The following is a 25,616-nucleotide window of genomic DNA, read 5'->3' as shown; positions in this document are numbered from 1 at the left end:
CTGCCACGTTAATTCTCTTAATCTGCCACGTTAATTCTCTTAATCTGCTACATTAATTATCCTAACCTGCCACGTTAGTTCTCCTAACCTGCTACATTAGTTTTCCTAAACTGCCACGTTAATTCTCCTGATCTGCTATGTTAATTATCCTAACCTGCTACGTTAGTTCTCCTAACCTGCCATGTTATAGATAAAAGGATAAGTAGCATATTGTTTTTAAACATGTGCATGTTTTTTCTCCTGAGAAAAAATTGGGTTTTTCAAATTGGCTGATTCAAATTGGGTTTGACAGATTTCAAAACCCTTCTGCAAATTGGGTTTGGCAGATTTCAAAACTCTTCTGCAGTAGGATACACATCCTGACTATCCTCAATGAAAAGTGGCTATAGAGGACACTCTTCCGTTTGTCAACTAACGAATTGACACACTCCTGGACCACTCGACCACTTATCGGTTTCTGGGTCACGGAGGAGAGAGGACGGAGGAGAGAGGATGGAGGACGGTCTTTTGCCCAAACAAGAATCTCCCCAAGTATGCAGTTACCCATACTTGTCTCAATGGCCAATACATATGCTGCATTCGTAACCAAGTGGGAGGTGGGAATTCACCAGTTGTGAAGTCATAAATACCAGTTGGATGCATTAACGTGCTTTGAACTCGTTGAGAAAAACGCTGATTGGCTAATGGCCAACAAGCTGGGCAAACCATAAACTTAAAGTACAGCTATCATGCATGTAAACCAATTATAGTGCATGTAAACCATATTAATAAACTGAACAAAAATATAAACGCAACAAGTAAAGTGCTGAGGAGTATTTCTGTCTGTAATAAAGCCCTTTTGTGGGGAAAAACTCATTCTGATTGGCAGGGCTTGGCTCCCCAGTGGGTGGGCCTATGCCCTCCCAGGCCCATCCATGGCTGCACCCCTGCCCAGTCATGTGAAATCCATAGATTAGGGCCTAATGAATTTATTTCAGATGACTGATTTCCTTATATGATCTGTAACTGAGCAAAATCTTTGAAATTGTTGCATGTTGTGTTTATATTACTGTTCAGTATAGATTGCATTATATAAATAATGTTTTGTTGTTGCATTTAACTCCTGAAAGTTCTCAAGGTAATTTCCGTAGTAGGTGACATCAGAGGTAAGCATGTGGAGATGTTGGAGCTCAGGATGACAGACCAGTTTACCCACTAGTAATTACCAGTAGGAGGGCTGTTGAAGTGGATTCTTCCTAGTCGTATGTGGTAAATTCCCACTTCCCACTTGGTTGTAAACGCAGCAATAGTGGAAGAAATTCAGCTTTTATATAGGACAACAATGATCTGGCCGGGAGGAGTTTGCACAGGGTGATACGTGATTGCATTCGTTTTGTAACCGGTCTGCCTCCGGTTTGTTTTTGGCGGCACATGGCTCAAAACAAGGTGATCTAGTTCAAGCACGCGGAGTAATGATTTAGGATTCTGAGTTTTCATATGCATGCCATAGGCCTAAGCGTTTGGTCTTGATAAAATCCCCATTATGTGCTTTAAGTGCCTTTCCAATGTTGGAAATATTCCAACATTTTATGGAAAATACATGTATGTTCCTGAATGATGCACCATGCTGCCTTGTTAACAATTATGACAGGGCCGCGCAGATTACTGTTCGATTTGAGAAAGGCGCTCCTCTCTACCGGCTTTGCCCGGTCACGTGCACCCCGGTTCAGCCTAATCGAACTCCTTCAATATCCAGCAGGTGTGCGCACTTGGTATTAATAAAACAAATCCGGAACTAGCGTCGCACCTGCAGGATATTTAAGAGGACATGACCGAGATGTACTTTTCCTAAATCGTCGACAAACAATCCGCGGTGGTGAGTATGCAAAGACCACAGGTGTTATGGCAATTTGTGGTGCAATCATTATTCCCATAACAACAGGTCGGCGAGTAACTACTAAAAAGTTAGCGCCTAACATTTTATCCTTTCAGCTGGCTATACCAAATACAATCCAAAAGGGTTTAGCAACAGAGTAGCCTATGCACAATAGACAAACATTGATGTTTGCTAGTAACTCACTCGGATATCATTAACATGTCATAGTCATGGGGAAATGTGTAGAATTGCAGGAAATAAGTTGTAAAACGGCCTCATCTTTTCTCTCTGCCCCATGGTAAAATTAGTGGAATTGCATGAAATTGGTCCAACTTTTTTTTTAAATGCTCTGCCCCATGGCAAAATGGGTAAAATGTCAGTCAAAATGGGAGGCTGCTAAAATGTATCCAATCTAGACAAAACCTGTAGGGAGGTCTTCCCAGTAGGATAACAGAGTCATAACTGACTTGGTTTATTTTTCTCCTTTAGTCATGGTTCTTCCTGGGCTTCAGGTTTGGAGATGGATACTCTTTGCCTGCATTCACTGGATTTGTGTCTGTCAAGAAACCGCAGGACCGTAAGTAAATCTGCGGTCACTGAAGTTAGAATTTAGTCATCAGACTTGGGTCGCTTGTCTTGTCAGAGCAGATTTAGAGCAGTTTTTAATCTACCCTTTCTGCAGCTCTTTATCCCCCCAGTATACTTCACCTAGGTTTGTGTTTAGAGGTATCATCTCATTAGGTAGTGATTTTCCTGTGTTCTCTGTAGGGTTTATATGGTAGCCATTCCTGCAGTGATCCAGGCAGGCTCAGAGGCCAAGCTTTGTGCCAGCCTTCTGCAGCCCAACGAGACCCTGGTCATGACCATATCTCTGATGGCCGACGGGCAGAACAATATACTTCTCCACAAGAGTTCTGACCAAGAGTTTCATCGCTGCTTCCAGTTTCAGGTCAGCCCAGCACTGGTGGACATCCACAACCATTCCAATAAGAGTGGACTGGACTTCTCAGCTTTGAATCTCTTAGTTTCTTGGTGCAACGCCAGCTTATTTTATGGGAAATATCAATGTGGTGGCCTACCAGAACTTTTCTGGGATTCAGGCTCAAATTTGTACCAGGTTTTGATTGAATGCTACTATATACTATCTAGACAATTGATATATGACACTGCTCCAAAGCAACTTACAATAAGGGGAGTGCATAATGTGATCCCTACAGGAGTTAAACGCTCTACCTTGAAGTTGCTAGTGGCGCGCTCTTACCAACTGGGCCACACGGCACCACATTTTAATGTCCTATGTTGTTGGTCCATTAGTTCACCAGTGTTGCGCTCTTCCTCCCTGACAGGCCCCTCATGTGAAGAGTGACAAAGTGCAAAACTTCAAGGTGGAGGTTCGAGGTGACACGTTTCTATCAACAGAGGAGAGGAAGGTCATGATCAAACCCTACAGCCCCATGACATTCATCCAAACGGACAAACCAATCTATAACCCAGGACAAACAGGTGATGTTAGAGCCAGTACACCTTTAGTCTGGTTGCTAAGAAACAGGACAATTAGGTGATTGGAGTTCCTAAACTTTTGGGGCCCAAGACCCCATTTTGATATCAACTTTCCATGACCCCACCATGTTCCCTTTATTTATTTGGGGCTATGACCGTATATTACAATCTGAAGGAAGTATGGTTTGAAGTGATTGGAAGGTATTGGGAACTTCAGAAGATAATCAGGCAATAGTTGTATGATCTTCTGTGTAGAAAAGAACACATCATCGTTAATGATCTTCCCCCAGTCTGATTTGGTGCCTGGTCCTGTCCACTCTGTTCTAACAAGTCATGCGTGGCTTATGAACATTGGAGAGGGAAACGGACGCCTGAAAAGCTTCATTCAGGAATGGGGTGCAGATACAGGAAAGAACCCACTGTGGGGTCACTCAGGATATGTACACTGGAACGGAGTTTGAACCGACATGCCACATGTTACGAGATGTTCCTCTCATGGACATAATTGGATAGTGTAAATATATTCAGAACTCGCAGTGCAGTTTTCCTTCATCTGCAAATGATTGAATTGGGGCCTTAGTACCAACAGTGTAAAATATTATCCAGAGTAGCTGTGACAAGTTCTGCTTACTTCACCAGTTTCCCTGGTTTTCCAGAAATGCCGGGTGAAAGATTCCTGGAATCAGGATGGGAATCCTCCAACCAGGATTTCTGGAAACCTTGGAATTTTCAGTTGTCCGACATGATGCTTCTAAAATTCTCATTTTCTTGTCATCGGCTTTTTACAGTGCATTTTAGAGTCGTCACCTTGGATACCAATTTTAGCCCTGTCAATCAGCTGGTGAGTGTTGAAAATGTAATATTGAAAACATTCCTTCAGATCGGTGTCTACTATTTCAAACCAAAATACGGATACAGAAGTATCACAACTGTGATGGGCATAGCAATCAAGTATTATGTAACACAAGGTACAGCAATCAATCAGTCAGGACATGGGGTTTCCATTCATAAAGGTCAGATTGGAATGTATGGGATCATCTTTTCCTGAGACTGAATTCATGTACTAAATTGACATTAGTCCCACTAAGCCAATCACCTGTCTAGTTCCTATAGTTGTAGACCGTTATGCTCCTCTGTTGTTTTGGAGTTATTCATGAACCATGAACCCATCTCTTGTCTTTGCCCTTCACAGTACAACATTGTGGAACTTGAGGTAAGACCCTTCCAAGTCTAACTTTATGATGACTGTCACTGTAAATACTGCAACATTAGGACTCCACCCGCTAGCTAGGTCGTCATTAATTTCCACCTACTGTGGAAGTTAGCTAAATACTTCCAATCAGCTGTGTGTTCTGGGCCCCCTTCAGTAGGCCAATGTTGCAGATGGAAATGTCATGAAAAGAGCTGACTCCTGTATACTGTTATCTTGTTCTATGAACCAACAGGATGTTAATCAGAACAGGATTGGACAGTGGCTCAACACTACATCCAGTGGCAACATTTTGCAGCTTTCTCACCCCCTGAACTCTGAAGCACCTGTAGGATCCTATGCCATTGTAGTGTGGATTGGTCAAGACAAAATATACCAGAACTTCAAGGTAGAAAAGTATGGTAGGTTGAGCTTTTTTCTTTTACCTGTCATGCTAGGTAATGTTATGGCTCTGGCAGTTGAATCAATGCATCACAATCCTGGAACATTCTAGAGTTGACTGCTGTTCTCTTATCTGTAGTTCTGCCAAAGTTTGAGATCAAAATGAACCTCACCAACGAGATCAGCATTGTTCAAGAAGAGTATGAAGTGGAAGTGTGTGCCAAGTGAGTAAACGCTAACGGAGATTTCAATGCACTGTAGTTACAAGGTGATGTGTAACTCCACTAAATGTAATTATCTAATAATCGCATTACGCTAATGCAGACCTGGGTTCTAATAAGTAATTTTAATACTTTGAAATGTGAAAGATTTAAGTATTTGGTTATTCTTTCTTTGAAAATACAAGTATTTGGATAAACACTTGGAAAGTATTGGCATGTATTTGAAAATACTCAAATTCAAATAATGACTTAAAATACAAATACTTCAATATGCATGTAAGCTACTTGAACCCAGGTCTTCACTAATGACACATGCTAATTGAAGACCTACAATGCTACTGCTCAATGTCCTGAACTGCTGCTATTAATCCCTGACACTTCAAACGTTTGCTACAGTGGCATTTACATGAACAGCTGGTTCTGTATTCATAAAGCATCCCAGATTGGGATTGCTGCTCTAGGATCCGGTCCCCCCCCATGACATGTGACCTTGTTCATTATGATCCAAAAGTTCAAACTGATCCCTTTCTGAGTGGCTTTATGAATGTGGGTCCAGATTCATTGGCCATGTTGAACACTTGACTTAAGCCTACAGGTATGCACAAACCTTTGTCTCGTATTAGCTTTTTAATATGGTGATTGTCGACGTAGGAAATTGTTTGATTCTTTTGTCTTATGAATTGAAATCAGGTACACGTATGGACAGCCTGTACCTGGTAAAGCAGGGTTAAAGTTGTGCCGACTCTTGGGGGAGAAGGTAGTGATACCGATAACAATTGATGAGAAACATCCACGAGGAGTTCCTGATTACACACCTCCCTGCCACAAAGAGTCAATAGAGGTCTGGATGCTTTCATAAAACGATCATTAGTAGGACTGTTTATACCAACATATTACATTTGAATTTATTTAACTTGGATCTTAATGTTTGATTGAATTAATTTAAATCTGTTATTGTTTGGTTCTGCTTGCTTTTCCCAGATGGACAAAACTGGCTGTGCTTCCTATGTCTTCAACATGGCAATTTTCACAAAGAATTTAGGAGAGAAATTGCTGGGAGACGTGTTTAGTTTCCATGCAGAAGTACAGGAGGGGGGGACAGGTTAGTATGATCACAATCATTGGTAACATTGCTGTCAAATGATGTGTTTTATTGAGTAAATGACATGAAATAACTGGTGCATGTTTCATTAGATCAGGGTTTCCCCAAACTCTGTCCTGGGGCCCACCCTGGGTGCACGTTTTGGTTTTTGCCCTAGCACTACACAGCTGACTCAAATAACCAACTCATCATGACGCTTTGATTATTTGAATCAGCTGTAGCTATGGCAAAAAACCTAAACCTGCACCCACGGGGGACCCCGGGACTGAGTTGGAGGAACTCTGCGTTAGATCATGAAGATTGGCAAGAATGAGCTGTTTGACTTTTGGTGCTACAGCGTTGTTTTATAGAATGCTGTTTTATTGTCGTCTGTTTATAATATCCTGTGTAAGCTGTACTGCAATTCAGTTTCTGCGTGTTGAACTGCCATTGTGCATTGTGTTGGCTCTGGTAATTGTGAAATATACCATCCTATTATTTATTTTCCTTTGACAGGTATTACACGGTCAGAGGAAAAACGCATAGCGCTCTCCTATGTGATTGGAGAACTCTCATTTGTCGACACGCCCCAAATCTATGCGCATGGATCAATTATTGAGGGCAAGGTAAGTCCAAATAGTGTTTCTGTTGCATTGTGGAGGGCATTTGTTCTTTGCCCTGCTTGCTGAACTACCAGTATGTGTTAGTTAATGACATGTAGCGTCACTTCATTCATACAACTCCCCCCTTTTCCTCAGATATATGCTGTTCACTTCAACAACACACCCATCTCTGACATGTTAGTCTACCTGTTGGAGAAGGGCTGGTCCTCATATCTACAACTACAGAACCTAACCACGGACAGTCGTGGTATTGCCAGGTTCTCCCTAAACACAACCAGTATGCCCAAAGAGAATATTAACCTCATAGTAAGTATGATTCCTTCTAGGTTTTGACAGCCTCTTTATGCTCAAGACCAACTCAGCCCTTGATCCTACGCCAGCGTTTCCCTAACTGTCCTGGGGACCCCAAGGGGTGCATGTTTTGATGTTTGCCATAGCACTACACGGCTGATTCAAATAACACTCTTTATCAAGATTTGATTAATTTGAATTAGCTGTGTAGTGCTAGGGCAAAAAACAAAATGTGCACCGCTTGGGGTCCCCAGGACAGAGTTGGGGAAAACGCTACCCTAAGGCCTATCATGGTCTTGTGGGGATCTGAGAAGATTGAATTGGTAATATTAGCATGGTGGAACTTCCACCAAGCCTATCAGGGGGTAAGGTGGATCTGTTACCATTGCTTACATCTGTCCTCCCCTCATATCACCACTGTATGTAGAACATGGGGTTGATTTAGGATTGTCCTTTAGACTCCTCTTGTTCCTTTACAGGTAAGTGACACCCCACAAGTGGAGTACCAAGGATACAGGGTCCCCTATTTCAACAGAGGGCGTCACGTACTCTCACTGATCCAGCCCGCTGCCCCTGACAGTAAACCCTCCAGCTCCCTGGTTATTCAGAAGATGGAGAAACCACTGGCATGTGGGGAGGAAGGGTCAATCACCATCCACTATGCCATCGTAGGGGAGACCGTCCCAAAGGGCTCTGTGGATGTCCTCTACCTGGTGAGTAGAACCCAGGAACTAGTTGACAACTTCCAAACCCAGGGTGGCACCCAAATGGAACCATATTTCCTAGTTGCACTACTTTTGACCAGGATCATTTCAGACATTGCCCAAGCCTCGCACTTTTCAAAAGGATGTTCCTATACAACACAAACTCCTAATCATCCAGCCTAAACCTTAGTATTAGCCACCTAGATAACATAAGCCACAGCAAATTGGACTTCGTAACATATCATACATCTCGTAACCTATACGAAATGGATGGACATCCACATAACATCATACTAATTGCTGTGTCCTGGATTTGTTTACCACGTCTACCCCTTGTCTCCAGGCTGAGTTGATGACAACTGTTAACCCCCCTTTCTCTCCAGGCCTTATCCAGAGGGGTGATAGTTCAGCATGGACACAAGAACGTTACTGTGCAGCAGGACAGTCCTGGTGAGTGAGTTTCATTAAGTGATTCTGAACGTTCTGGAAGGCGCTTGATGGCAGTGTGACCTGCTCTTGCGTTGCAGTAGCTGAGGGTGAAGTCACCTTGAAGTTGGCAGTGGTTCCAGAGATGGCGCCGGTGGTTCAGCTCCTGGTGTACAGTATGCTACCCAGTGAGACTGTCATCGCCCACAGCATGAACTTCCCCACTGAGAAATGCTTCAGGAACAAGGTGTGCACATCACAAACATTGTTCTCATTTTATGTTGGGTATGAAGTGTCAATTATTTCCATGCACATAGATACTGTATCATACCTGCAGTAAAAGTGTATAATGTGTATGCCAGGTGTTGGTGGAGTTCTCCCCCTCCAATGCGGTCCCAGGGGAGGAGAACACCCTGCATCTCTCTGCCCAGCCCGGTTCCCTCTGTGGCCTCAGCGCTGTGGACCAGAGTGTTGGCATCATGGAGCCAGGGAAGAGGCTGGATGCTGATAAGGTAACAGAGCTCACTGACGTGAACAACAGTCCTACCACCATACCGACTGTTTTGGTGGTGCTGGGAATACAACCAGCCTCAGGGGAAGAACCATTGACCACAGCAGACATGGAATGGGTCTGTTCACTGTTGGTCATTTGGTGTGCTTTTATCAAAGGTAATGGGACTTATTCTCTGGCTTGAGGCCCTCTTTCTATTGACTGGAAATCACCTCACTATTGTTACATAATGAGGTAATATTCTGGGTTGTGTTCATCAGGACACTTTACGTTTGGCAATGGGAAACAAAATGGAGGTTATTTTTAGTCCAAGTAGTCCCTCCCTGTTTCAGTCTGTTCTGTTTGGTCCCCAAGAACGTCATTTCACTCCTTCCCATATTGTCCCATTCCAGATATTTGATTTGTTACCAGTCAAGGAGACAACCTATATTCCCTACGAGCTTGAAGATTCAGTAGCATGTTTCCGTGTAAGACCAAGGAGATCCATAATGCCGTACCCAGATGGAAAGTCTGGGGAGACAAATGATCCTTATGCAGTTTTTCAGGTAAAAAAGCCTCTTTATTGCTCTGGGAAGAATCAGTCACCATACCGTTACGATGTGTTCAACTTACAGGTTACATTGCTAAAATAGCCTGAGGCTAGAACACACATGTACAGTGACAAATAAAACTTTTTAAATAATTTGATGGCATTTTCTAGGCACTGGGACTGAAGCTGGCGACTAATCTGGATATAAGAATACCTTCCTGCCTCAGTTACCAGGGGAACCAGTACCATCGCTCCTATGGTGAGATGTCCTAACCAACCCTTATTCTCATTGCTAGAAGTCTTCAATGAATCTTGGGAAATGGATTACTAACACAGCCTGGTTAAAGTGGTCAGAACGCTGCATGCGCTCACTGTTGAGCAAAGCATTCAGTCCATTTTAACTTGAGAATAATGAGCATGATTTGTGTTAGTAGCTTACAGACCTATGGCCGGGCCTGGATCAGCGGGTCCTAGACTTGAAATGGCTATAGCTGGTGGAGTTGCCCCAACACCTCTGCCACCCATACAGACGGTCCGTACATTCTTCCCTGAGACATGGATTTGGGATCTTGTGGAAGTTGGGTAAGTGCTCTGCACAGTGAGGCTAGCCTTGGGTGAAAACCCTCTTAGCTAGATTAGGAACCTGAACCTCTTTAAACTGTAGTACAGAGTAGGCCAGGTTTCTCTTAGGAAAGAGCTCCTTTTACCTCAATGGGTCTCCCTGGTTAGATAAAGCTTAAATGCATTCGAAACGGTGTTCATATAATTGGTACAGTCCTACTCCACTCTCTATTGGACACTTGGTGGCTTTCTGTTTAAACTCTAACCTCTGTATTCCAGGGAGTCTGGATCAGCAGACGTCCCCCTGACAGTCCCAGACACCATCACCACCTGGGAGACGGAGGTCGTCTGCCTGGCCCCCAGTGGCTTTGGTCTGGCTCCTCTGGTGGAGCTGACGGTCTTTCAGCCGTTTTTCCTGGAGATCACCCTGCCCTACTCAGTCATCCGGGGAGAGCACTTTGAGCTGAAGGCCACTGTGTTCAACTACCTCTCCAAGTGCATCATGGTACGGCACTGCACCAGGATCGTATTTTGTTTTTGTCAGACCATGTTATCTTACAAAGTGTTCCTCTTCGGCAGGTTTCTGTGACTCCGGCTCTCTCCTCAGACTACACTCTCACACCCTTGAATGACGTCCACTACTCCTCATGCCTGTGTGCCAATGGACGAAAGACCTTCAGTTGGACAATGGCACCCTCTGTCCTGGGTAAGTCTCCCGTCAACCGTTCAAACAGCAGAATGGATGTCAACCTGAGTTGTGTACTGTCACTGTGTTGGATGTTGTGTAACCTGTGGTGTCTGCCAATGTGTGTAGGGGTTTTGAACGTGTCCGTTAGTGCAGCGGCTGTCCATTCCCACACTGCGTGTGACCATGAGATTGTGAACGTACCGGAGAGAGGACGCGTTGACACAGTCACACGGAGCCTGCTGGTGACGGTATGTAGTTTGCTGCTGGGAACTAACCGTTAGGTTGCACAGATTGTCTAGTGTAACTGCCTCTGAAAAGAATCCCTCTCCTGTCCTCCAGGCTGAGGGAACAGAGAAGACCGACACCTACAACTGGTTGCTGTGTCCAACTGGTCAGTAATGAATGAATGTTCACGGTTGTTCGACGTGCTCTTCGCCATTCATCTTATCATCTTTGTGTCCACAGGAGAAGCTCTGACAGAGGAGGTGGAACTGCAACTCCCCCAGAATGTGGTGGATGGATCTGATAGAATTTCCCTCACCGTTCTGGGTAAAATAAACTATGGTTTGTTTAGAGGTGTAGTGGTGGCAAGACAACCCTTCTCCAGTGATAATGCTGCTGTTTGCTGAAGAGGACCGTCTTACAGAAGTCCCTTGTTTCTCTGTAGGGGACATCCTGGGTCGGGCCCTCAACAACCTGGATGGACTGTTGCAGATGCCGTATGGGTGTGGAGAGCAGAATATGGCCCTCCTCTCCCCCAATATCTACATCCTGGAGTACCTGAGGAACACAGGGCAGCTCACCCCAGCCATCCTAGACAAGGCCACCAAGTTCCTCACTAGTGGTAGGAGTGTCCCTTTGAATCTGGCTAATATTTATTATAGACAAACTTACTGAAACAGGGCTGGATTTGTCCAGTAAGAGGTTTCTCCAGTGTGCCCTAATGACTAGGACCCTGTTGTCATGTAAATGATGGAGCTACAGTACAGATGACATCACTGACCCAACACATGGAGGGACTTCCACATGGTTTCTCACTGAAATCATTTGATCGTAGAATATTGACACTCTGTCCCAAATGGCAGCGTATTGCTTACATAGTGCACTATTTTCCTGTCTCAAGTAGTTCACTATATAGGGCAGGACTCAACCCTGTTCCTGGAGAGATACTGTCCTGTAAGGCTTCACTCAACCCTACTCTAACTGACCTTTTTGAAATAATTAGCTGGTTGATGAGCTGAATGGGGTTAATTACAACTTGGGTTGGAGTGAACCTACAGGAGGGTATCTCTCCAGGAACAGGGTTGAAGAGCCCTGATATAGAGAGCCATTTGGGGCACAAACCCAGTGACTATAAAAACCACCTGGTCACTGTTCACTCTAAAAACCCACCGACAGGTTACCAAAGGCAGCTGAACTACAAGAATGCTGACGGTGCATACAGCACATTTGGACAAGGCTTGGGGAACACTTGGTGAGTACTTGGCTTGTAAACAATGTCTGTTTCAATGAAGTAGTGGCCAATGAAATGGCATCGTCTCTGGCAGGGAGACCATGGCTATGTAATGTGAAGCTCTAAGTCATGTTTATGACCATCTTATGTGGATATTATGACTGCTTTTAAATCCAGTTCTTTCTTCAGGCTGACTGCTTTTGTCTTGAGATCCTTTGGCAAAGCACGGTCTTTCATCTATATTGACCCGGCAAAAATGGAGCAATCCAAGACTTGGCTGGAAAGTCAACAAGGCAAACATGGCTGTTTCAGAATTTTGGGGAAACTCTTTAACAACAGAATGAAGGTATTTATATTGCTAATAAACTGAACGATGTTAGACGTAGTCTGTTTCGGCAGACCAGTCATAAAGCTTGATTTCAACAATTGTATCAGGCTAGATACAGTTAGTATTTTGACATTGTTTTATAGGGTGGCGTGACGGATGAAGTCACACTGACTGCTTACGTCACTGCTTCAATGCTGGAGCTCGACATGTCAGTGTCGGTAAGTAACCTCACTCCATATAAACATTGATTCTCACTCCAGCAACATTGTTACAGGCTAGTAATTTAGCTTCCTGTATGAAGTCTGTATACATCTTACATCAACTGTCACTTACAGATTATACAATGTAGTGAGTTACAGGGGAATTGTTATTTCTTTGAAAGTAGCCTATGAAATGACAAAGAATGGGCTGTACCATGAACACATCTGAATGGTATAGTTCTGCTACTATTGATATTAGACTCAATATGCTACTATGAAGTGAGAAAGGAAATGTGCTCCAGCTTGAATGTCTCTAGCCTGGTCCCAGATCTGTTTGTCTGATTTGACATTTATTTGAAGAGTCCCATTGAGACCAAGGCCTCTTTAGCAGGGGAGCCCTGCATATACACAAGTTATGCAATTTACAAATGCAACATAATAAAATGTATAAGCCATTCAAGAAAAACCAATCCCATTCCTCAGCAAAAAGTGGCCCCTAATCAACAATTTGAGAACTGCCTGAGGCCCCAGAACAGCAAGTTGAATGGAGCCAGTCCAAACTGATCTGGGACCAGGCTAGCATGTCAATGTGCTGCTGTTATTCTGTGCTCCAGGATCCTGTTGTGGACCGCAGCTTGTCTTGCCTGAAGAACTCGACCAGTGATTTGTCCAACACCTACACTACTGCTCTGCTGGCCTACACCTTCACCCTGGCAGGGGACATGGAGACACGGGCCCAGCTTCTGCAGCACCTCAACACCATCTCATTACAAGAGGGTGAGCTAAATCCTGGTCCAAGATCTGTTAGTGCTGCCTTGATTGAGCTTGCCTGGACAATGGATTACTCCTAAAAGTGCAAACCCTCGGCCCGTCTGGCACTCCAGATAGGCCCAATCAAACGGCCAGTAAAAGTGTTTTAAGGACAAAAATACACTTTGAACTGACTGTCAAAGTAGTTTTTGGCATAAAATGAATTGGGGAGGTCAGAACTTTGTATTATGATGAATAAGCAGTCCTTATTCTGACTCTCCTCGACCCTCAGGGGGTCTCCTGCACTGGTCCCAGTCCTCCTCAGAGACCTCACCATCCCTTGAGGTGGAGATCAGCGCCTACGTTCTACTGGCGTCCCTCAGTGCCTCTCCTCTGTCTACCTCTGACCTGGGCTACGCTTCCCGCATCGTCAGGTGGCTGGTGAGGCAGCAGAACGCCTACGGAGGCTTCTCCTCCACACAGGTAGACTTCCCAAACACATTGGTCTGAAATGGCACCCTGTGCTGTGCACTAGTAGAGACATTATTACTTTGACTTCTATCAGACCACAGGCATGTGCTCTTCATGTCCAGCCTGGTGAGGCTAACTTCCACTGATACAGAGCCATGGAATTGGGAAATGGTCACTCTAATGTAGAAATCAACCCTTTCTGTAAAATGGGCTCTTTAATTTTGAAGTGATTTTCCTGTGGTCTGTTTAGGACACGGTGGTGGCCCTCCAGGCCCTGGCTCTCTACTCCACCAGGGTGTTCAGTAGAGGAGGAGCCAGCACAGTGACAGTACAGTCTCCCAGTGGGCATCAGTACCTCTTCTATGTGAACCAAAACAACAAGCTTCTGTACCAGGAGAGGGCGCTGCAGGACACAGAAGGGAAGTACAGCATTGAAGTGAAGGGCAGCGCTTGTGCCTCAGTGCAGGTCAGTGAATACACATCTCTCCTCCCAGTCCTGTGGTGCAAGATGCGCTTTAATATAAATTACTGGAAAGATCAAACATAAGAAGCTTCTTCTGGCTTGATTTCTAGTTCATTAAATATTTATTGTTGCTTATAAAATGTTTGTTTTTGGACAGGATGGTTTCCCTGACTTCCTCTTCTCTTTCCCAGGTGGCGCTCCACTACAACATCCCTACTCCTACCAAAAGCACAACGCTCAGTATCCAGGTGACTCCAGAGGTAGACTGCAACAGCAAGTCTTTGCGACCCAGAGTCACGCTGAAACTCCAGTGTCAGTAAGAATGAAGGACCCGTTTTGTATTCACAGCATTCTTTTAAATGTGTTCATTGACACTTCAGTGTTTATTTTGGCGCGTGTCTTACAGAATGGATTTGACCCAAATGAATGATGTTATTGACCTTCCAGTTGATACCTAGGCTTGGATAAGTAACAATAAGATGATGTATCTGGCAGCCTGGTCTTTGATGGCAAAAATAATCCAAGTTGCGTGAAGTTGTTGTTGTGCACTCCTCAAACAATAGCATGGTATTTTGTCACTGTAATAGCTACTGTAAATTGGACAGTGCAGTTAGATTAACAATAATTTAAAGCTTTCTGCCCAGATAAGACATGTCTATGTCCTGGAAAGTTACTTACAACGTCATTCTAGTCACATTAGCAACAACCGTCCCAGTATAGGGACACCGATCCTGTAGAGGTTATGGCTAAAATAACCCATGGATCCATTCATTTGATTATTACAAGCGCTTGTCAAAATCCAACTTTATCAATCATCTCTTTGCTTTCATAGATATCATGGAAAGGAGCTGACCACCAATATGATTATAGTGGATTTGAAAATGCTCTCTGGGTTTTCCCCAGATCCAGACTCATTGGGGAGGGTGAGTTTTTGTGACCTTTATCCATGGAGGTCTTGCCTCATCTGTGACCCTTTCTAACACTGACTATTTTGTCCATGCAATATGAATGGCTTGTCTTCACAGCTGAGGGGTTCAAGTCAAGTGGATCGGGTTGATACCAAAGATGACCATGTGTTAACGTACTTGACAGAGGTGAGGTGAAAACCACCCATCAGTTTGAAATGGTCCACATAGCACTCTGCAATATAATGGGTGTCATTTCAAAATAATATATATTGATGTACTTGTGGTGACATGTCAGCAAAGCTGAAATGTAACTTCTGCTTAGATCATTTAATGACCAATATGTTTGTTTTTCTCCCAACAGTTAACATCACTATTTCCTTTCACCATCACCCTGGACATCATACAGGAGCTCCCAGTACAGAATCTAAAGCCAGCGGTGGTCAAGATCTACGACTACTACCAGCCAAGCAAGTTGATTTACTAACCCGCCCCAAAACCTCCTTTTCCATGGTTTAAGTAACATTTTTGGTCAACTTGTGTTCATTTACTGAGACTAACATGTACTATGGTTACAGGTGACCATTCTGAGACAGAATATGTCTTCCCTTGCAAGTAGGAGTTCCAAGCTGGTGAGCTATTTTAAATCTAGAATTATTGGTGATGAATAATTGTTTTCTAGCTGACCCATAAACTATAAATGATTTGGGAGCCTATATTCTTTAATCTAATTGCTGGTCTGTTACATTTAATTTATTTGCTCTTCTGCAGCTGTAAGATGACATTGAGGTCACACCTGCAACCCTTCAGACCTCAAGTGCTGAAGTAAATAAATGATGTAACTGGAAATAAAGTTTTTCATTATAACCCTTTTCTGGAGTGTTTGTTTGAAAGATTGTCACACTGATAAGCAGTGAGTGCTGAGGTGAATATTGTAAGGCAGTGGTTCTACTACTGGAGGGAACCTGGCCTTGCCACAGGGTGTACTGGGAACTCATGGACAGAGCAGAATGTCATTGGGGTTCAGTTAACAAACTATACCTCCAGAGCTGCTGTTAAGCAGGGATGCCAGCTCTACAAAGGTGGAAATGTTATCGCTCAATTTTGCACACAGCTTTGGTTTCTCACTTTCTGTTCTGCAGTCTGTCATGGACCCCTGTAGGTTCTTTTATTCCTCATCAGGGAATGGGCTCAGAACATTTTACCACTAAATTTATATAAACAAATCTTCCAAAGGAATGAGTCCTGTCTGTAATCTCCATTATGATCTCCTAATGGTGTGGACACCACAGGAAAGATGTGGTGGTACATACCTCACAAATCAATTAGATGAACAGAACCATCGACATGACAGACTCACACAACGGGTACTATAGAGCCCTGTTGACGACACGACTCACTAAACTATATGAAAGTAATGTATGCAAACATACTGGGATTATGAACAAGAGTGTGCTGTGAAAACACTACCTTTTGAAAAGCAGTGAGACTCATGACCAGTACAATGCCAGATGTTCAGAGAAGATGTAACAAGCCCTCTTGATTGGATAGTGCTCAGGAATTCTTAAACTATAGTGACCCAAAATATCAACGCAACATGTAAAGTGTTGGTCCCATATTTCATGAGTAAAAATAAAAGCTCCCAGAAATGTTCCATAAACAAAGCTTCTCTCATTTTGTGCACATTTGTTTACACCCCTGTTAGTGAGCATTTCTCCTTTGCCAAGATGATCTACCTGACAGGTGCAGCATATCAAGGAGCTGATTAAAGAGAATGATCATTACAGGTACACCATGTGCTTGGGGCAATAAGGCCACTCTAAAATGTGCAGTTTTGTCACGCAACACAATGTCTCAAGTTTTCAGGGAGCGTGCAATTGTCATGCTGACTGCAGGAATGTCCACACGAGCTGTTGCCAGAATTGAATGTTCATTTCTCTACCATAAGCTGTGTCTAATGTCATTTTAGAGAATTTGCCAGTACGGCCAACCGGCCTCAACCACAGACCACGTAACCACGCCAGCCCAGGAACTCCACATCCGGTGGCTTCACCTGCAGGATTGTCTGAGACCAGCCACCCAAACAGCTGATGAAACTGGAGTATTTCTGTCTGTAGTAAAGGCTTTTTGTGGGGGAAAAGTATTTCTGATTGGCTGGGCCTATGCCTACCCATGGCTGTGTCCCTGCCCAGTCATGTGAAATCCATAGATAAGGGCCTAATTTATTTCAACTGACTGGTTTCCTTATTTAAACTGTAAAATCGTTGTTGCATTTATATTTTTGATCAGTATATTAAAGATCAATGGATACATATCACACCCACTTCAGTGGTCACTTATGGGTAGAATGATAAAGTGCATTCTATCCAAAAGCGCAAACTCCGATTAGGACTGCGACAATCAGTTGGATCCAGTTATGCAGTGGTCAACAAACCCCCCTGTAGTCTCCTGGGGATACTCAATCACATGTGGCGATGAGTCCCAGGGGTGTCGTACACTCCCATTGTTAATCCCAAATGGACCTCTGGCCCCTACACATCCTAGGCATTCTGGTTGATCTGAAAGGATTACATCAGTGGTGTTGTCAGGTCGCTATTTGGTCCTCTGTAGCTCAGCTGGTAGAGCACGGCGCTTGTAACGCCAAGGTAGTGGGTTCGATCCCCGGGACCACCCATACACAAAAATGTATGAACGCATGACTAAGTCGCTTTGGATAAAAGCGTCTGCTAAATGGCATATTATTATTATTATTATTATTTGGTTTAGGAACAAAACATTTAAGTGCCGATTATTGTATAGGACAATATACAAACGTGTTTGAAAAATACAATTTTATGGAGTTCATTTATTGGTTTCTTTACAGTTTGAGAATATATGAAAATACAGTTGAAGTCGGAAGTTTACATACACTTAGGTTGGCGTCATTAAAACTCGTTTTTCAACCACTCCACACATTTCTTGTTAACAAACTATGGTTTTGGCAAGTCGGTTAGGACATCAACTTTGTGCATGACACAAGTAATTTTTCCAACAATTGTTTACAGACAGATTATTTCACTTATAATTCACTGTATCACAATTCCAGTGGGTCAGAAGTTTACATACACTAAATTGACTGTGCCTTTAAACAGCTTGAAAAATTCCAGAAAATGATGTCATGGCTTTAGAAGCTTCTGATAGGCTAATTGACATCATTTGAGTCAATTGGAGGTGTACCTGTGGATTATTTCAAGGCCTACCTTCAAACTCAGTGCCTCTTTGCTTGACATCATGGGAAAATCAAAAGAAATCAGCCAAGACCTCAGAAAAAAAAATGGTAGACCTCCACAAGTCTGGTTCATCCTTGGGAGCAATTTCCAAACGCCTGAAGGTACCACGTTCATCTGTACAAACAATAGTACGCAAGTATAAACACCATGGGACCACGCAGCCGTCATACCGCTCAGGGAGGAGACGCGTTCTGTCTCCTAGAGATGAACGTACCTTGGTGCGAAAAGTGCAAATCAATCCCAGAACAACAGCAAAGGACCTTGTGAAGATGCTGGAGGAAACAGGTACAAAAGTATCGATGTCCACAGTAAAACGAGTCCTATAACGACATAACCTGAAAGGCCGCTCAGCAAGGAAGAAGCCACTGCTCCAAAACCGCCATAAAAAAGCCAGACTACGGTTTGCAACTGCACATGGGGACAAAGATCGTACTTTTTGGGCTATTCAACGCTGGTCTGTCCAATCGGAATCCACGCTTCAAGATTGTTTTGATCACGCGGACTGGGATATGTTCCGGGTAGCTTCCGAAAATAATTTAGACGAATACACTGAAAGGGTGACTGAGTTTATCAGGAAGTGTATAGGTCATGTTGTGCCCACTGTGACTATTAAAACCTACCCTAACCAGAAACCGTGGATAGATGGCAGCATTCGTGCCAATCTGAAAGCGCGAACCACCGCATTCAACCATGGCAAGGTGACTGGGAATATGACAGAATACAAACAGTGTAGCTACTCACTCCGCAAGGCAATGAAACTGGCAAAACATCAGTATAGAGACAAAGTGGAGTCGCAATTCAACGGCTCAGACACGAGACGTATGTGGCAGGGTCTACAGACAATCACAGACTACAAAAGTAAAACCAGCCACGTCGTTTCCAGACAAGCTAAACACCTTCTTCGCCCGCTTTGAGGATAACACAGTGCTACTGACGAGGCCCACTACCAAGGACTGTGGCCTCTCCTTCTCCGTGGCCGACGTGATTAAGACGTTAAAGCATGTTAACACCCGCAAGGCTGCCGGCCCAGACGGCATCCCTAGCCGCGTACTCAGAGCATGCGCAGACCAGTCTGCTGTTCCCACATGCTTCAAGATGGCCACCATTGTTCCTGTACCCAAGAAAGCAAAGGTAACTGAACTAAATGACTATCGCCCTGTAGCACTCACCTCTGTCATCATGAAGTGCTTTGAGATACTAGTCAAGGATCATATCACCTCTACCTTACCTGTCACCCTAGACCCACTTCAATTTGCTTACCGCCCCAATAGATCCACAGATGATGCAATCGCCATCACACTGCACACTGCCCTATCCCATCTGGACAAGAGGAATACCTATGTGAGAATGCTGTTCATTGACTATAGCTCAGCATTCAACACCATACTACCCTCCAAGTTCATCATCAAGCTCAAGGCCCTGGGTCTGAACCCCGCCCTGTGCAACTGGGTCCCGCCCCCAGGTGGTGAAGGTAGGAAACAACATCTCCACTTCGCTGATCCTCAACACTGGGGCCCCACAAGGGTGCGTGCTCAGCTCCCTCCTGTACTCCCTGTTCACCCATGACTGCGTGGCCAAGCACGCCTCCAACTCAATCATCAAGTTTGCAGACGACACAACAGTAGTAGGCTTGATTACCAACAATGACGAGACCGCCTACAGGGAGGAGGTGAGGGCTCTGGGAGTGTGGTGCCAGGAAAATAAACTCTCACTCAACGTCAACAAAACAAAGGAGATGATCGCGGACTTCAGGAAACAGCAGAGGGTGCACCCCCCTATCCACATCGACGGGACCGCAGTGGAGAAGGTGGAAAGCTTCAAGTTCCATGGCGTACACAACACCGACAAACTGAAATGGTCCACCCACGCAGACAGTCTGGTGAAGAAGGCGCAACAGAGCCTCTTCAACCTCAGGAGGCTGAAGGAATTCGGCTTGGCACCTAAAACCCTCACATACTTTTACAGATGCACAATTGAGAGCATCCTGTCGGGCTGTATCACCACCTGGTACGGCAACTGCACCGCCCTCAACCGCAGGGCTCTCCAGAGGGTGTCTGCCAAACGCATTATCGGGGGCAAACTACCGGCCTTCCAAGATCTATACCCGATGTCACAGGAAGGCCAAAAAGATCCTCAAGGACATCAACCACCCGAGCCACTGCCTGTTCACCCCACTGTCATCCAGAAGGCGAGGTCAGTACAGGTGCACCAAAGCTGGGACTGAGAGAATGAAAAACAGCTTCTATCTCAAGGCCATCAGACTGTTAAATAGCCATCACTGGCACAGTAGAGGCTGCTGCTGCCTATTGAAATCCCTGGCCACTTTAAGAAATGGAACACTAGTCACTTTTTAATAATGTTTACATATCTTGCACTACTCATCTCATATGTATATACTGCATTCTATTCTATAATATTCTACTGTATCTTAGTCCATGCCGCTCTGTAATTGCTTGTCCATATATGTATATTTTCTTAAATTCCATTCCTTACTGGTTTTGTGTGTATTAGGTATATGTTGTGAATTGTTAGATATTACTTGTTAGATATAACTGCACTGTCAGAGCTAGAAGTACAAGCATTTCACTACACCCGCTATAACATCTGCTAAACACGTGTATGTGACAAATACAATTTGATTTGAAGATCATACTTTTTGGAGAAATTTCCTCTCGTCTGATGAAACAAAAATAGAACTGTTTGGCCATAATGACCATGGTTATGTTTGGAGGAAAAAGGGGGATGCTCGCAAGCTGAAGAACACAATCCCAACCGTGAAGCACGGGGGTGGCAGCATCATGCTGTGGGGGTGCTTTGCTGCAGGAGGGACTGGTGCACTTCACAAAATAGATGGCATCATGAGGAAGGAAAATTATGTGGATATATTGAAGCAACATCTCAAGACATCAGTCAGGAAGTTAAAGCATGGTCGCAAATGGGTCTTCCAAATGGACAATGACCCCAAGCATACTTCCAAAGTTGTGGCAATATGGCTTAAGGACAACGAAGTCAAGGTATTGGAGTGGCCACCGCAAAGCCCTGACCTCAATCCTATAGAAAATGTGTGGGCCCAACTGAAAAAGTGTGTGCGAGCAAGGAGGCCTACAAACCTGACTCAGTTACACCAGTTCCGTCACGAGGAATGGGCCAAAATTCACCCAACTTATTGTGAGAAGCTTGTGGAAGGCTACCCAAAACGTTTGACCCAAGTTAAACAATTGAAAGGCAATGCTACCAAATACTAATTGAATGTATGTAAACTTCTGACCCACTGAGAATGTGATGAAAGAAATAAAAGCTGAAATAAATCATTCTCTCTACTATTATTCTGACATTTCACATTCTTAAAATAAAGTGGTGATCCTAACTGACCTAAGACAGGGAATTTTTACTAGGATTAAATATCAGGAATTGTGAAAAACAGAGTTTAAATGTATTTGGCTAAGGTGTATGACAACCTCTGACTTCAACTGTATAATGAATTGGTTAATAGTTAATGTAAAAATCAAAATGTACCGATTAAGGTTATTTTGGGGTGGGGTCGCGAGAAATTCTGGCAAAATAAATGGGGTCCAAAGATATTCTGTCTGAAAAAATGGTGTTCAAAAAAAGTTTGAATACCACTGGGCTAGTGGAGTTACCAACATATTTCTTGTACCAGTCATTTCAAATCAGTCAAGGGAAGTGACAAGTGTACACTTTGGGAGGATGAAGAGAGAATTGGGACAGTATCTATAGGGATGCCATCCCCTTCTGTCGTATCATGTAGAGAATGTTTTGGACTTCCTTTTTCTGGGCAGCAGAGGAGGGGAGATGGGGGTAGCCAGAGGTTCCTCTTTGACCAGTGTGGCTGAGGAGGAGGGGGCTGATAACCCCAAACCAAAAGAACCAGGCTCCAGCTTCATCCTGGAGGTCTTAGGGGAGCGAGGTGACCCAGCTTTAGGCCTCTTGGCTGGGGAGGCTTGGTGGGCGGAGGGGCAGCTGTGCTGGTTCAGACACACAGAGCAGAGAGGATTGACAGGTAGACACACCTGTTGACCAAACCCCACCAGCAAACAGTTGATCTCACTCCATAGATCCCTGTGAGAGAGGAAGATCATCATCGATCAACATCACCATCCCAGTCTTCACCAAATGTTTTCCTTTCCTGCTGTAAAGGATCTGATTGGTCAGTGACTGGTTAATGAGTGACCTTATAGGTCAGAGGGACAGGAAGTGGTGTTGTCACTGATGGTTAGTAAATTATTACATCTGAGCTCCTAGAGTGTGAGGCTCTCCTTTTTCAAGTGTCCTAGAAACCCTCTGGAGCATCACCGACGTCTGCTTCAGGATCTTCACCTTGGTCTGGAGGAGGGGGGTAGGGGAGAAGGCATGTCAAGGAACTTCACCTTGGTCTGGAGGAGGGGGTAGGGGAGAAGGCATGTCAAGGAACTTCACCTTGGTCTGGAGGAGGGGGGTAGGGGAGAAGGCATGTCAAGGAACTTCACCTTGGTCTGGAGGAGGGGGTAGGGGAGAAGGCATGTCAAGGAACTTCACCTTGGTCTGGAGGAGGGGGTAGGGGGAGAAGGCATGTCAAGGTTTTTTTCATACTCATGTTCAAAGGAAGACATGGTGCAGTAAGAGTGTGTGTGCCTTCAGAAAGTTTTCACACCCGTTGACTTTTTCCACATGTTGTGTTACAGCCTGAATTTAAATTGGATTAAATTGAGTAGTTTTTTTTTATCACTGGCTAGAATTGTTATTTATTTATAAAAAGCTGAAATGTCTTGTCAATAAGTATTCAACATCTTTGTTATGGCAAGCCTAAATTGAAGACTGGCTATGGTCATCAGCGAGGAGCTGAGAGATAAATGATATGGATTTCATGTCTCATTGACAATTCTAGCAAGCACTTGTTATGCAACAAACCTACTGAACCACTTCCTCACAAGCTACAAGTGCTGATGCACTACAATCTCTGGAGCAACACTCAATCCACTCCTGAGATGGAGACTTATCCCGTCCACCCATTCATTTAATTCTGACAGGTATCACGAGATTATTTATTTGAAGAGACATTTTGAAGTACACACATTGTAGTTGACTTATAGGAAATCAGTACTTGATTTAACAGAAGGCTTTTCTGGTGAAGGTTAAATAGCTGGAGTAAAATGTAACAGTCCTATAGTATTTCTTACAGTACACTGCATGTAGAGCTATAGAATGTCTTTGAAAAAGATGTGCATAAGGTTAAGGCAAATTGTTTTGCAAAATGTCAAGTATTTTTAAGGCTCATGATTATATATACCCGTCCGGCTCAGTTGGTAGAGCATTGCACTTGCAACGCCAGGGTTGTGGATTCGATTCCCATGGGGGACCAGTACGAATGAAAATGTATGCACTCGCTACTGTAAGTCGCTCTGGATAAGAGCGTCTGCTAAATGACTAAAATGTAAATGTAATAAATTGCACTACCTCATCTCTGTACCCCACAATTATCTGTAAGGTCCTCAGTCGAGCAGTGAATTTCAAACACAGATTCAACCACAAAAACTAGGGAGGTTTTCCAATGCCTCACAAAGAAGGGCAGATGAGTACAGTGGGGGAAAAAAGTATTTATCAGCCACCAATTGTGCAAGTTCTCCCACTTAAATTGATGAGAGAGGCCTGTAATTTTCATCATAGGTACACGTCAACTGTGACAGACAAATTGAGAAAAAATAATCTAGAAAATCACATTGTAGGATTTTTAATGAAATTATTTGCAAATTATGGTGGAAAATAAGTATTTGGTCACCTACAAACAAGCAAGATTTCTGGCTCTCACAGACCTGTAACTTCTTCTTTAAGAGGCTCCTCTGTCCTCCACTCGTTACCTGTATTAATGGCACCTGTTTGAACTTGTTATCAGTATAAAAGACACCTGTCCACAACCTCAAACAGTCACACTCCAAACTCCACTATGGCCAAGACCAAAGAGCTGTCAAAGGACACCAGAAACAAAATTGTAGACCTGCACCAGGCTGGGAAGACTGAATCTGCAATAGGTAAGCAGCTTGGTTTGAAGAAATCAACTGTGGAAGCAATTATTAGGAAATGGAAGACATACAAGACCACTGACAATCTCCCTCGATCTGGGGCTCCACGCAAGATCTCACCCCGTGGGGTCAAAATGATCACAAGAACGGTGAGCAAAAATCCCAGAACCACACGGGGGGACCTAGTGAATGACCTGCAGCGAGCTGGGACCAAAGTAACAAAGCCTACCATCAGTAACACACTACGCCGCCAGGGACTCAAATCCTGCAGTGCCAGACCGTGTCCCCCTGCTTAAGCCAGTACATGTCCAGGCCTGTCTGAAGTTTGCTAGAGTGCATTTGGATGATCCAGAAGAGGATTGGGAGAATGTCATATGGTCAGATGAAACCAAAATAGAACTTTTGGTAAAAACTCAACTCGTCGTGTTTGGAGGACAAAGAATGCTGAGTTGCATCCAAAGAACACCATACCTACTGTGAAGCATGGGGGTGGAAACATCATGCTTTGGGGCTGTTTTTCTGCAAAGGGACCAGGACGACTGATCCGTGTAAAGGAAAGAATGAATGTGGCCATGTATCGTGAGATTTTGAGTGAAAACCTCCTTCCATCAGCAAGGGCATTGAAGATGAAACGTGGCTGGGTCTTTCAGCATGACAATGATCCCAAACACACCGCCCGGGCAACGAAGGAGTGGCTTCGTAAGAAGCATTTCAAGGTCCTGGAGTGGCCTAGCCAGTCTCCAGATCTCAACCCCATAGAAAATCTTTGGAGGGGAGTTGAAAGTCCGTGTTGCCCAGCGACAGCCCCAAAACATCACTGCTCTAGAGGAGATCTGCATGGAGGAATGGGCCAAAATACCAGCAACAGTGTGTGAAAACCTTGTGAAGACTTACAGAAAACGTTTGACCTGTGTCATTGCCAACAAAGGGTATATAACAAAGTATTGAGAAACTTTTGTTATTGACCAAATACTTATTTTCCACCATAATTTGCAAATAAATTCATTAAAAATCCTACAATGTGATTTTCTTGATTTTTTTTCTTCTCATTTTGTCTGTCATAGTTGACGTGTACCTATGATGAAAATTGCAGGCCTCTCTCATCTTTTTAAGTGGGAGAACTTGCACAATTGGTGGCTGACTAAATACTTATTTTCCCAACTGTAGGTAGATGGGTAA

At 44.0% G+C, this 25,616-nt stretch overlaps 1 protein-coding gene across 4 annotated transcripts in view; it reads left to right on the top strand.

Moving 5' to 3' along the window:
• Positions 1-1,840: 1,840 nt before the first annotated feature.
• LOC123482802 (alpha-2-macroglobulin-like) overlaps positions 1,841-25,616 on the top strand; it is a 38,915-nt gene continuing 15,139 nt past the window's right edge. The window contains exons 1-37 of one of the 4 annotated variants that reach the window (XM_045211719.1): positions 1,841-1,855; positions 2,345-2,432; positions 2,624-2,804; positions 3,202-3,358; positions 4,144-4,196; positions 4,548-4,568; positions 4,801-4,966; positions 5,086-5,170; positions 5,858-6,008; positions 6,149-6,269; positions 6,765-6,874; positions 7,007-7,177; positions 7,642-7,875; positions 8,250-8,316; positions 8,397-8,539; positions 8,655-8,804; positions 9,196-9,348; positions 9,504-9,591; positions 9,764-9,914; positions 10,173-10,398; positions 10,473-10,599; positions 10,708-10,829; positions 10,921-10,972; positions 11,047-11,130; positions 11,249-11,425; positions 11,980-12,055; positions 12,224-12,380; positions 12,506-12,580; positions 13,177-13,339; positions 13,605-13,795; positions 14,034-14,249; positions 14,438-14,562; positions 15,079-15,169; positions 15,272-15,340; positions 15,516-15,621; positions 15,730-15,783; positions 15,923-16,018. In XM_045211719.1, the coding sequence (XP_045067654.1) occupies positions 2,347-2,432; positions 2,624-2,804; positions 3,202-3,358; positions 4,144-4,196; positions 4,548-4,568; positions 4,801-4,966; positions 5,086-5,170; positions 5,858-6,008; positions 6,149-6,269; positions 6,765-6,874; positions 7,007-7,177; positions 7,642-7,875; positions 8,250-8,316; positions 8,397-8,539; positions 8,655-8,804; positions 9,196-9,348; positions 9,504-9,591; positions 9,764-9,914; positions 10,173-10,398; positions 10,473-10,599; positions 10,708-10,829; positions 10,921-10,972; positions 11,047-11,130; positions 11,249-11,425; positions 11,980-12,055; positions 12,224-12,380; positions 12,506-12,580; positions 13,177-13,339; positions 13,605-13,795; positions 14,034-14,249; positions 14,438-14,562; positions 15,079-15,169; positions 15,272-15,340; positions 15,516-15,621; positions 15,730-15,770 (4,386 nt within the window). In that variant the 5' untranslated portion in view covers positions 1,841-1,855; positions 2,345-2,346 and the 3' untranslated portion in view covers positions 15,771-15,783; positions 15,923-16,018. Of the gene's footprint in view, positions 1,856-2,344; positions 2,433-2,623; positions 2,805-3,201; positions 3,359-4,143; positions 4,197-4,547; positions 4,569-4,800; positions 4,967-5,085; positions 5,171-5,857; positions 6,009-6,148; positions 6,270-6,764; positions 6,875-7,006; positions 7,178-7,641; positions 7,876-8,249; positions 8,317-8,393; positions 8,540-8,654; positions 8,805-9,195; positions 9,349-9,503; positions 9,592-9,763; positions 9,915-10,172; positions 10,399-10,472; positions 10,600-10,707; positions 10,830-10,920; positions 10,973-11,046; positions 11,131-11,248; positions 11,426-11,979; positions 12,056-12,223; positions 12,381-12,505; positions 12,581-13,176; positions 13,340-13,604; positions 13,796-14,033; positions 14,250-14,437; positions 14,563-15,078; positions 15,170-15,271; positions 15,341-15,515; positions 15,622-15,729; positions 15,784-15,922; positions 16,019-25,616 lie in introns of those variants that run through there. The other 3 variants (XM_045211718.1, XM_045211716.1, XM_045211717.1) reach the window with 3 other exon arrangements.

The sequence above is a fragment of the Coregonus clupeaformis genome, chromosome 38, assembly GCF_020615455.1.
Source record: "Coregonus clupeaformis isolate EN_2021a chromosome 38, ASM2061545v1, whole genome shotgun sequence".
NCBI lineage: Eukaryota > Metazoa > Chordata > Actinopteri > Salmoniformes > Salmonidae > Coregonus > Coregonus clupeaformis.
This window is presented reverse-complemented; position numbering and strand designations above follow the sequence as displayed.